At 46.2% G+C, this 12,242-nt stretch overlaps 1 protein-coding gene across 1 annotated transcript in view; it reads right to left on the bottom strand.

Annotated features, from left to right (window-relative positions):
* Positions 1-1,657: 1,657 nt before the first annotated feature.
* The window catches only part of zbtb16a (zinc finger and BTB domain containing 16a), a 226,134-nt gene continuing 215,549 nt past the window's right edge, over positions 1,658-12,242 (bottom strand). The window contains exons 6-7 of the mRNA XM_085967786.1: positions 11,430-11,597; positions 1,658-2,480 (exon numbers count right to left, since the gene is read on the bottom strand). Coding sequence (XP_085823912.1) covers positions 2,251-2,480; positions 11,430-11,597 — 398 coding nt within the window. The 3' untranslated portion in view covers positions 1,658-2,250. The remainder of the gene's footprint in view (positions 2,481-11,429; positions 11,598-12,242) is intronic.

Raw genomic sequence — 12,242 nt, 5'->3', positions numbered from 1 at the left:
AAGTGCAGCTAAACAGAATCAACTTCAAGGAAAAGAAGGACCACATTTAATAATCCTTAAAAGCGCTAGTCACTGCTAACCAAATGGAGTTCCAGTTTAGTTAAGTATTTTTAATTATTAACTGGGCTGCATCACCGTTAATCCAGTTTGCATTTTTAGGCTTCCAGCTTATTTGCTAAATGTTCAGCTATTCTTAGGAAGCTAACAGCAAGGATTTGGTTTCTGACACAGACAGTCAGTGTATTATTTCCAACTATCTTCAATAGCAGAAGTGCTATAATTGGGCAGAGGGCTTCTCAGTGAGGAAGCTCAACCTTCTGTCCAAGTGTTTACTGCCCATTCCTTCCATTCCTCTCTCCAAACTCGAGAGGACTAATAGTCCACAATATTCCTTTAATAAGAATTGAAGTGCGTTTGATAAGCCACTTTACGGGTCGAGGGGAAAAGAGGGAATGGGGAAGGGATGGCAAAGAGGGAATGGGGAAGGAGGGGAAAGAGGGAATGGGGAAGGGATGGCAAAGAGGGAATGGGGAAGGAGGGGAAAGAGGGAATGGGGAAGGAGGGGAAAGAGGGAATGGGGAAAGGGTGAATGGGGAAGGAGGGGAAGAGTTGGAAAGAGGGAATGGGGAAAAGGGAGGAGGGAATGGGGGAAAAGCCAGGCGTCTTGGAAGTTTTTGACCCTGTACTGCTTTGGCAACAATTTCAGTCTTTACCCACCCCCAGTCGACAAGTGAAGGGACCATTCTTCTGGCCAATGAAACAGCCGGGTCAAAACGGTCCGTCAGTCAGGTGCAAGAAGATAATCTTCCCTTGCCTGTAGGAATTGTCCCATGTTGCTCGGCAACAGGGTCTTTCCCCCCCCTCCTTTGCCTGTATATCCAACGTGCTGCCTGGTTTTATTAATAACTAGAGCTTATATTATGAAGTAACTTTCTTTTTGATTTAGTGCTTAAATGCATGGAATAACACTGGGATACAACGACACTATGAATTCCCACACATATTCACAAAAAAAAATCATTATTCACATCACAGAGGCAGAAAGGGCTATCGCAAACCTACATATGTAAAAGGACTGACAAATATTACAAAAATATCACAATTTTGTAAATATCTAATCAATTCTGTCTGAATTTCACAAAGAGCTTTTCCTCAGCCCTAAAGGTATAAGGTATTATCCCCCTCCATTTTCAGCGTATTAATATCCTTTACTAAAATCCCTCTTTACACGCACAGCCATCGATTGATCTCTCTCACACAAACAAACACAAACGCGCACAAAGCACAAGTCCAGATTCCGCCCCAAGTGATTCTTCTTTTCGCTTTCCTTCACATTTTAGCAAAACTACATTAACTGTTCTCATAAATCAAGCTTAACACCTTTTTTTTCCCTTCCTGTTTTCACCTCACATTAGGAACCAAATCGCTGACTGTCGCCTTCTCAACTAGAGGATCACACACTTTCCATGTTAAGGCACCCCCATTTCCCTTTTCACTGGCATCCGAAAGGAAACAGCTGTGTGTAGCAAACCCTGTCCTTTCCTTCTCATTTCCCCCCCTTTGTGTTTTTTTTGTTAAAGCACCCACCCCCCGTCCCCTAACTACAGCTACTTTTCCCCTAGCCCTCCCTCCCTCCACCCACCCACCCCTACCACCCTTTACACATAGGCGCTGTAATCTCGCCAAAAACCAAACGCAGCAGACAGCACGAGCATGAGATGAACGGTTGTGGCAACAACACAAAACACAAAATACTGCAACTGTGCTTTAGTAACTTGACAACAACAAAAAAAAATAAAGAGGTAGCTTTCGGAATAAGTTTCAACCCTCACCTAACCAGGCAGGATCACAAAACAAAACAAAAATACCAATTTTGGTAATGACTGCGCGCGCACACGTACAAATTCCAAAACACATTGCTTTTCTCTGCTGTGGCACTGTGCAGTCTCTTAAGTACTTGAAACTTTTTACTACTGCCTGTCACTTTTTTTGCGACACACTTAAATGACCCAAGCTCGTACACGAAAGAAAGGCGGCACGTGGGGAGGGGGGGGGGGGGAGAAATACCGTTAGCTGAACGAGGTCATACAACACGAGGTAATCCGAGCACACTGTGCGTAACACAGAAAATGGTTCCAAAAAAAAATAGATCGATTTACAAAAAAAAACAAAGCTTCTTCCCCACCCCCCCCCCACCCCGGCCACGTTCACAGCACTGGTTCTTTTTGTTTTTTCTCTTTTTTTTAACGATTAGACATAGCACAGATAGAGATACGTTTTCTCTATTCTCCAGTCTGGCGGAATATCTTCGGGCTTGTGGCTTTTCATGTGCTTCTGCATGGCAGAGAGGCTGGGGCAGTAATCCAAGCATATCGTGCACTGGTAGGGGGAGGCCCCGTTATGGGTGCGTAGGTGCTTGATCATCGCGGAGTAGTCCCGGGACCGTTGGTGGCACAGCTTGCACTCAAAGGGCTTCTCACCTGCGGGAGGAAGAAGGCGGCACGTGAATCATAAAATCGTACAGCACAGGAGGAGGCCATTCGGCCCATCGAGTCTACGCTGGCTCTTTCGAAGAGCAATCCAGTCAGTCCCACTCCCCCGCTCTTTCCCCATATCCCTGCAAATTTTTTTCCTTCAAGTATTTATCCAATTCCCTTTTGAAGGCTACTAACGTAAGAAAACTACTAGGCACTTGGTCTAAGCGTTAAACAAAGCTTTAATCAACTGTTTTACAACATGGAGGTCTAGTTGTGTCCTTCACTAGCTCCTGTTAAGAATGTCCTGCGCAAGCTGGGCCCGTGCCCGAGTATTTATACTCTCCCTGGACAGCGCCACCCACAGGTCGCTCAGTATTATTTCATAAGTCTTTCTTTCATGAATGACTGATTCATGTCAGCTACTATTGAACCTGTCTCCACCGCCCCATCAGGCAGCACATTCCAAATCCTAACCACTCGTTGCGTAAAAACGTTTTTCCTCATGTCGCCTCTGGTTCTTTTGCCAATTGACCCTTCAGCCACTGGAAACAGTTTCTCTTAATTTACTCTATCGAAACCCATCATGATTTTAAACACCTCTATCAAATCCTATGAAGACCAAGAAATCCCTTATTTTCCATTGAACATCATGAGCGACAGTATCCACCCCCACCAATTCCATTCCCCCCTCGCCCCACCAATTTTGTCATCCTTCCCCCCAATTCCTGGCACTCCCACCACCCCCCCCCCCCCCCCATACCGGTCCGCCCCTTCCCCCACCAATTCCATTCCTCACCCCAAATTAGTTGGCCCCTCCCCTGCCAAAAGGCCCAGTACGAGTCAGTTGGAAAAATGGCCACTAATTACGTGACGGGCCAGCCGGCAAACTATTCAACTGTAGAGGCACCACAGATGCGCCCAATCCGTTCACATTGGGCACGGTGCCAGAGCCCGAGGAACACATGAGCCCCAACACGAGCATTCAGGAGAGCAAGGAGCGGAGGAAAATGGAAGGGAGGGGGAAGAGGGGTTAAAAAAGTAAGTTATTCAGACATAAACGTTATACAGTGAAGTAAAGAGACAAAAACATAAAAATATCAAGTTTCCTCCGAATCGGTTCTCTCACATTTCAAGTTGCTTTATTTCATTTTTTAATTGAAGAAGCAACTTTGATCCAAGATCAATTTGGGTTCGCTGATCGAAAAAAATGTTAACGGTCAAAACAATGGAGAAGACACCTTTTCTGAATGATGTAACGGATTTCCCATTGTAAAATAATTCTTATAAACCCATTTGCCTGGCAATGTTTAGTGAGCAAATCTACAGCGACAGAAATTTGGCCTCGTCTCTGTAATCTGACATCTGAACAACTTGTATTTATATAGCGCCTTCAACATTGCAAAATGTCCCAGAGCACTTACAGGAGTGTTACAAAACAAAATATGACACCGAGGCACGAGGAGATATTAGGGCAGATGACCAAAAGCTTGGTCAAAGAGGTAGGTTTTAAGGAGCATCTTAAAAGGAGAGACAGGTTTGGGGGGGGGGGGGGGGGCGCGGAATTCCAGAACTTAGGGCCTCGGCAGCTGAAGGCACGGCCACCAATGGTGGAGCAATTGAAATTGGGGATGCGCAAGAAGCCAGAATTTGAGGAGCGCAGAGATTTCAGAGGGTTGTGAGGCTGCAGGAGACGAGAGAGATAGGGAGGGGCGAGGCCACGGAGGGATTTGAAGACACAAGCGAGAATTTTAAAATCGAGGCATTGCTTAACCGGGCATTTAAAGACTGCATTTAATTCAAGTCGGGACGCATGTTTCAGCTGTTTAGGAAACTATCTGCAAGCCATCTCCTACCCCAATTCTAAAGACATAGAAGTTACAACACGGTAAAAAGCCGTTCGACCCAACCAGTCCGTGTTGGCCTTTACCCTCCAAGTGAGCAAATAGTCCTAATCACCCGCCCTGTTCCTATATCCCTTCAGTCATGCCTCGGGGAAGTACTAAGGATTTGATCAACATGCAGAGTATGGTTGCTACACCAATGCATCTTATCCACCGCTAATAGAAACATAGAAGATAGGAGGAGTAGGCCATTCGGCCCCTCTAGCCTGCTCCGCCATTCAATGCGATCATGGCTGATCATCCAAGTTCAGTACCCTGTCCCTGCTTTCTCCCCATACCCCTTGATCCCTTTAGCCTTAAGAAATATATCCAACTCCTTCTTGAATATATTTAATGAATTGGCCTCTACTGCCTTCTGTGGTAGAGAATTCCACAGGTTCACCACTCTCTGGGTGAAGAAATTCCTCCTCATTTCTGTCCTAAAAGGCCTACCCCTTATCCTTAGACTGTGACCCCTGGTTCTGGATTCCCCGACCATCGGGAACATCCTCCCCGCATCTAGTCTGTCCAGTCCTGCCAGAATTTTATAAGTTTCAATGAGATCCCCTCTCATTCTTCTAAACTCCAGCGAGTACAAGCCCAATCGACCCAATCTCTCCTCATACGTCATTCCTGCCATCCCAGGTATCAGTCTGGTGAATCTTCGCTGAACTCCTTCCATGGCAAGAATATCCTTCCTCAGACAAGGCGACCAAAACTGCACACAATACTCAACAGAGGTTTAGCCACAACTTCCCAGTCAGGGATTTAGTGTCCTCTTTCTGTGTGAGAACATAAGAACATAAGAAATAGAAACATAGAAGATAGGAGCAGGAGTAGGCCATTCGGCCCCTCGAGCCTGCTCCGCCATTCAATGCGATCATGGCTGATCTTGGCTCAAAGCCACTTCCCTGCCCGCTCCCCATAACCCTTCACTCCCTTATCTTGCAAAAATCTGTCTATCTCCACTTTAAATGTATTTAATGACCCAGCCTCCACGGCTCTCTGGGGCAGAGAATTCCACAGATTTACGACCCTCCGAGAAGAAATTCCTCCTCATCTCAGTTCTAAAAGGGCGACTCTTTATTCTGAAACTGTGCCCCCGAGTTCTAGATTCCCCCACGAGGGGAAACATCCTCTCTGCATCGACCTTGTCGAGCCCCCTCAGTATCGTATATGTTTCAATAAGATCACCTCTCATTCTTCTAAATTCCAATGAGTATAGGCCCAGCCTGAGCGTGTGGCGCCGGCTGCAAATTAACAGCATTGACTAATATGTGCAAGTCAACAGGCTCACGCATAGCTGGATGCTACTGTTCACCACAAAGCAGTTTAAACTCTTCCATCTCGGAGCAGATTTATCAAATCTATTTGCGCCGTTTAAACCCGGCGCTTGAATTATAAACAGCTGTTAAAATCTGGGAAATATTTAAAATCTGTGCGGATGGCAGCTGCAAACCAATTCAGCTCATTGTGTACCTGCTTCTTAAATTTACATTAACCCAACTTTCCAAATCAGCGACCAGTCGCCCAAGTGATTTACACCCCGTTAATTCAAACGCTCAGTCTACAGGTGGCAGTGCTCGACAGGACTAGACAGACTAGATGCAGGAAGGATGTTCCCGATGGCGGGGGAGTCCAGAACCAGGGGTCACAGTCTAAGGATAAGGGGTAAGCCATTTAGGACAGAGATGAGGAATTTCTTCACCCAGAGAGTGGTGAACCTGTGGAATTCTCTACCACAGAAGGCAGTTGAGGCCAATTCATTAAATATATTCAAGAAGGAGTTAGATATATTTCTTAAGGCTAAAGGGATCAAGAGATATGGGGAGAAAGCAGGGAGAGGGTACTGAATTTGGATGATCAGCCATGATCGCATTGAATGACGGAACAGGCTCGAGGGGCCGAATGGCCTACTCCTGCTCCTATCTTCTATGTTTCTATGTGCCGTGTCACGAATGAGGAGGGTAGATGCTCCTGGAGGTAGGGAAACCGCCCATGTGATGGTTTCATGCCCCCAGCTCCACAGGCACAGCCACACCAAAATGCCAACTGGTTGGCGCAAGTGGCATTTGCTGCCAGGGTGACCATTTCATTCTGGTCACAGGCTCCCAGCCTGACTGTAGCAACCTTCACACAGGCAGCAACGGCTCAATTTAAATTACATAGAATCGCACAGAATTTACAGCACAGAAACAGGCCATTCGGCCCAACAGGTCTGTGCTGCACACCAGACTCCTCCCACCCCTCTTCATCTCACCCTGTCAGAATATCTTTCGATTCCTTTCTCTCGCTCATGTACATTTCCTTAAATGCATCTATGCTATTCACCTCAACTTGAAAGGCTTATTCTAGTCACAACGTTTAGTTGTTCAAAGTTCTGAAACAAACAAACCGCACGAGGCTAACTCTTTCAAAGAGCCGTCACAGGCAAGAAGGGCTGAATGGCCTCCTTCTGTGGTGTATGATTCTGTACCTGCTCCATGTGGTAGCGAGTTCCAAATTCTAACCGCTCTCTTACGAGGATGTTGCCTGGGCTGGGGAAGTTTAGCTATGGGGCAAGGTTGGAGAGGCTGGGGTTGTTTTCTTTGGAACAGAGGAGGCTGAGGGGAGACTTAATTGAGGTGCATAAAATTATGGGGAGATAGAGTGGAGAGGAAGGACCTATTTCCCTTGGCAGAGACGTCAATAACAGGGGGCAGAGATTTAAAGTAATTGGTCAGAGGTTTAGAGGGGATTTGAGGAGAAATTTTTTCACCCAGAGGGTGGTGGGGGTCTGGAACTCACTGCCCGATAGGGCGGTAAAGGCACATTTAAAAAGTACTTGGATATGCACTTGAAGTGCCGTAACCTACAGGGCTACGGACCGAGAGCTGGAAAGTGGGATGATGGTGGATAACTCTGTTGGCCAGCATGACCAAGATGGGCCGAATGGCCTCCTCCTGTGCTGTCAATTTCTATGATTCTATGAAGAATGGTCACCGAGGTAACAGGCTGCTGCTGATGGCCAGAGAGCCAGATGTTCCACACTCAGGACAGAAGGGGAAGAGAATCTGGGGGCGGGAGGCAAGACCCTAGAATATTCTTCAGTCATTTCAGTGCGGTCGCGTTCAAGTATCAATAAGTCACTGACAAAAACACATCCGTAAGCTTTGGCTCATTTCAGCAAGCAATTAGGATGAGTTATAGAGGCAGTCTAGGGCGACAGCTGTAGAATTATATGCAGCAGGATCCCTTCAGCAAGGACTGCCTTCTGGACAAGTGGGTTTTACTCATTATAAATCGGAGTGATTCTCCTCCAAGGGTCCACTCTGGGCTCTTCCACATTGTGTGGCCTCACAATCCTTACAGGTTGCATCAAAGGTCATTACGTCAAGTTCTATTTCCAGATTTGCCATCATCAGGAAGATACTTGGAGAGATGTTAATGATCAAGACGACTATCATGGATACAAACCCAGTTTAAACAGGATAAGGAACAGGAGGAGGCCATTCAGCCCCTCGAGCCTGCTGAGCCATTCAATTAGATCATGGCTGATCTGTATCTCAACTCCATTTATTTGCCGTTGCTCCATATCCCTCATCTAACAAAAATCTGTAGATCTCTGTCTTGAAAGCTCCCAATTGTCCCCCTAGCATTCACAGACTTTTGGGGGAAGAGAATTCCAGGTTTCCACCACCCTTTGGGTAAACAAGTGCTTCCTGATTTCCCTCCTGAATTTTAAGATGGATGTCTCCTTGTCTTGATTCTCCCACCAGAGGAGATAGTTTCTCTGTTTCTACCCTATCGAATCCTTTCAACATTTTAAACACCTCGATCAGATCACCGCTCAATCTTCTAAACTCAACAGGGTTCAACCAATGCGAGGTAAATAATATGGGTTTTTGGCCTTTAATGTCGTCGAGTCCTTTATGGCTACTCCCAACCTCGCCTTCCGACCTTCTCACCGCACCCCTCAATCCCCTTCTCCTAATTTTGTTTATTTGCAGCACTTTTTTTAAAAAGAAAATCAAAAAACAAAGTGTTCTCATCCCGGTATCTCGGCCAGCGTTAGCTGGGCTCAGTATCCTGCCATTCATACTCAATGGACAGAAGATCCAACCCATTCTAATCAAAGGTTCGGGGAATGACACCAAACTCCACACTTCGTCCATTCACCTCTGGGAACCGATTCTGACGAATGGGCCGATACTCTTGTGAATGAAATGTGGAAAGGTTTGGAATGTTCCAAGCCAGATTGCCTAGTCATCGAGCCCGACTAAACAAAACGGTCCATAAATCGGCAAACTCACTCAAAGACGTTGCAGGAATAAATCGGTGTAAAGAAAAGTGGGGAACGAAAAGCGAGTGCAGCAGGGGGTGCACTTCTGGGCGGGGGGGGGGTAAGTTACTGTATTGGGTTCCAAAATGGAGCAATGTTCCAGTCCACAGCAATGACACCCTCAACACAAGGAGCAAACAAAACTTAGCAAAAGAAAATTTAAAATATCAGATTATTTGTAATAGTACATCAGGAGGGGATAAGGTGCGAGGGTGCACAAGTGCGAATGAGTGTGACCGTGCACGAGTGCGAGCATGAGCGAGTATGGACTTGAGTGTGCGTGCACGAGTGTGCGAGCGAGCACGAGAGAGATTGCACATTGCATGAATGGGTGGTGGTGGAACAACTTAAAAAATAACTCCGGGAGGATTAGTATGAGAAAATTGTGATGAATAGAAAAAGAAAAATATATTTAATTGGCAAAGTTGGGGCCGGGAGGGGGTTCCAATTAAAATCTCACCAGACCACAGATCATTTTTTAAACTCATGGACAGTGGCTGGAGACTTGCTATAAGCCTTTGGCATTGCCCCAACCTCCGACTTTCTACTGCTTGTGCGGACGTGCCCGCTGCTCATCTCCGATGGCCGAGAACAGAATCGAACAAACAAAATCATAGGCACGGACCTGGAGCAGTCCCAGTTCAACACACTGGAGCATCAAGGCTAGGTTTCCAGCTTCACTCTACAAGTATTAGACGGTTAAAGATGGACAACCACACTAACAGATTACCAAGAAATGTTTTGCTTCAATCAGCATTTTGTATGGCCTGCCTCAAATTTGTTTTTCCTTTAAACTACAATTTATAACGCTGAGCATCGGTCCATTTAATCTTTCACACTACAAGGGAGTACAATGTTAAGACACATCATTACCAAATACAGTACGATTGCTGCAGGAAGTCATTAGTGTGTGAAAGAGGACTGACAATATCCATTGTGCTGAGCAGTGAAGGTGTGGAGAAATGGGAGCCACGTGGTGTCTGGATCAGATCAGATATATCAGTGTGGGGCGCTGCATCAGGAATTGTGTGAACAGGGAAATGGTTTGCAACATCCGAATTCTATATACTGGAAGTGAATGGGAAAGGGTTTCATAGGTGCTTACGGCACAGAAGGAGGCCACTCAGCCCATCGTGTCTGTGCCGGCCGAAAAAGAACTACCCTGCCTAATCCCACTTTCCAGCTTTTGGTCCGTAGCCCTGTAGGGTTTCTGCCTCTACCACCCTTTCAGGCAGTGAGTTCCAGACCCCCACCACCCTCTGGGTGAAAACAATTCTCTTCAACTCCCCTCTATTCCTTCTACCAATTACTTTAAATCTATGCCCCCTGGTTATTGACCTCTCTGCTAAGGGAAATAGATCCTTCCTATCCACTCCATCTAGGCCCCTCATAATTTTACACACCTCAATTAAATCTCCCCTCAGCCTCCACTGTTCCAAAGAAAACAACCCCAGCCAATCCAATCTTTCCTCATAGCTAAAATTCCCCAGACCTGGCAACATCCTTGTAAATCTCCTCTGTACCCTCTCGTGCAATCACATCTTTCCTGTAATGGGGTGACCAGAACTGTACTCCGTACTCTAGCTCGGCCTAACTAGTGTTTTATACAGTTCCAGCATAAACTCCCTGCTCTTATATTCCATGCCTCAGCTAATAAAGGAAAGTATCCCGTATGCCTTCTTATCTAGAGGTACGGTAGCATAGTGGTTATGTTATTGGGCCAGTAATCCAGAGGCCTGAACTAATGATGCAGAGACGCGAGTTCAAATCCCACAGTAGCTGGGGAATTTAAATTCAGTTAATTAAATAAATCTGGAATAAAGCGCTAGTATCAGTAATGGTAACCATGAAACTACCGGATTGTTGTAAAAACCCATTGGGTTCACTAATGTCCTTTAGGGACGGAAATCTGCCGTCCTTACCCGGTCTGGCCTATATGTGACTCCAGACCCACAGCAATGTGGTTGACTCTTAACTGCCCTCTGAAATGGCGGTTCACCACCACCTTCTCAGGGGCAATTAGGCATGGGCAATAAATGCTGGCTTTGCCGGCGATGCCCACATCCTGGGAATGAATAAACAAAAACCTGGTTTATTGGAATCGTATATACTGGGAGTGAATAGGAAAGGGTTTTAAAAAACCCACTGGAATGCTACATACTGGGAGTGAATGGGAAGGGAATGTGAATGGTATCCTACGCTCTCTAAGCTGTGGGGATACACACCTCTCTGCACCTCCCGTGCAGCTGGCTCTTCAATGGGGAAAGCCGTGCATGCATAGTATTTTGAATGAGCCCACACAAAAAACATTGACTGGGAGTGAATGGGAAGGGGTTCACAGAAGATAGGAGCAGGAGTAGGCCATTCGGCCCCTCGAGCCTGCTCCGCCATTCAATGAGATCATGGCTGATCATCCAAATTCAGTTTAGACTGTGACTCCTGGTTCTGGACTCCCCCGCCATCAGGAACATCCTTCTTGCATCTAGTCTGTCTAGTCCTGTTAGAATTTTATAAGTTTCAATAAGATCCCCTCTCATTCTTCTAAACGCTAGCGAATATAAGCCTAATCGACCCAATCTCTCTTCATACGTCATTCCTGCCATCCCAGACCATTGGAATGCTACATACTGGGAGTGAATGGGAAGAGTTGTGATTGTACAATAGTGAACAACATGGATCCTATAGCTTAAGCTACCAGGGCAAACTCAAATGATGAAAAGCGTGCGTGACCTGGTCCTGCCTGCGGTTTACCTGTGTGGACCCGGTAGTGGGTCTCCAGCTGGTGCTTCAGACTGAACTTCTTCCCACATCCGTTGCATTCGTAGGGCTTTTCCCCAGTGTGAATGCGCTTGTGACTCTTCAGAGTGCACTCATCGCGGAAGCAGCTCCCGCAGAACTCACACTCGTACGGGTGGTCACCTAGGAGGGAAAAGAAAGAAAGAAATCCGGAGTTAGTCAGGAAAACCAGGCAGTCCGATGAACTGATCGAAACCGCACTCGGAATACTGTGCCCGTGTTTAGCTCACCGCACCACAAGAAAAAGATTTACTTGCATCATAAATGGCAGAGAGGAGAATAAGGCTTGATCCCAAGTGTAATGGGGAAGAAGTATGAAGGAGGATTAAAGAATTTTTATAAATCAAGGAAAAAATGTGGTTGAGTACATCACTCAGGTGGGCGTAAAAGATCCCGTGGCACTATTTTGAAGAAGAGCAGGGGAGTTCTCCCCGGTGTCCTGGGGCCAATATTTATCCCTCAATCAACATCACTAAAGCACATTATCTGGTCATTATCACATTGCTGGTTGTGGGAGCTTGCTGTGCGCAAATTGGCTGCCACGTTTCCTACACTACAACAGTGACTACACTTCAAAAAGTATTTCAAGGGCAACTAGGGATGGGCAATATGTTGCCATTCCTTCATCGTCGCTGGGTCCACCATACAAAAACTCTATAGTGACAGAGAGCAAATTAACAGGGAGACAACTTTTCCTTCAAAACTGACATCTACAATTCCCCCAGAGTCAAAACTATTGGCAATGAATGACTATCAAAACAAAATCTA

The sequence above is a fragment of the Somniosus microcephalus genome, chromosome 26 (genome assembly GCF_052327205.1).
Source record: "Somniosus microcephalus isolate GS21.2 chromosome 26, FLI_Smic_1.0, whole genome shotgun sequence".
NCBI classification, from domain to species: Eukaryota; Metazoa; Chordata; class Chondrichthyes; order Squaliformes; family Somniosidae; genus Somniosus; species Somniosus microcephalus.
This window is presented reverse-complemented; position numbering and strand designations above follow the sequence as displayed.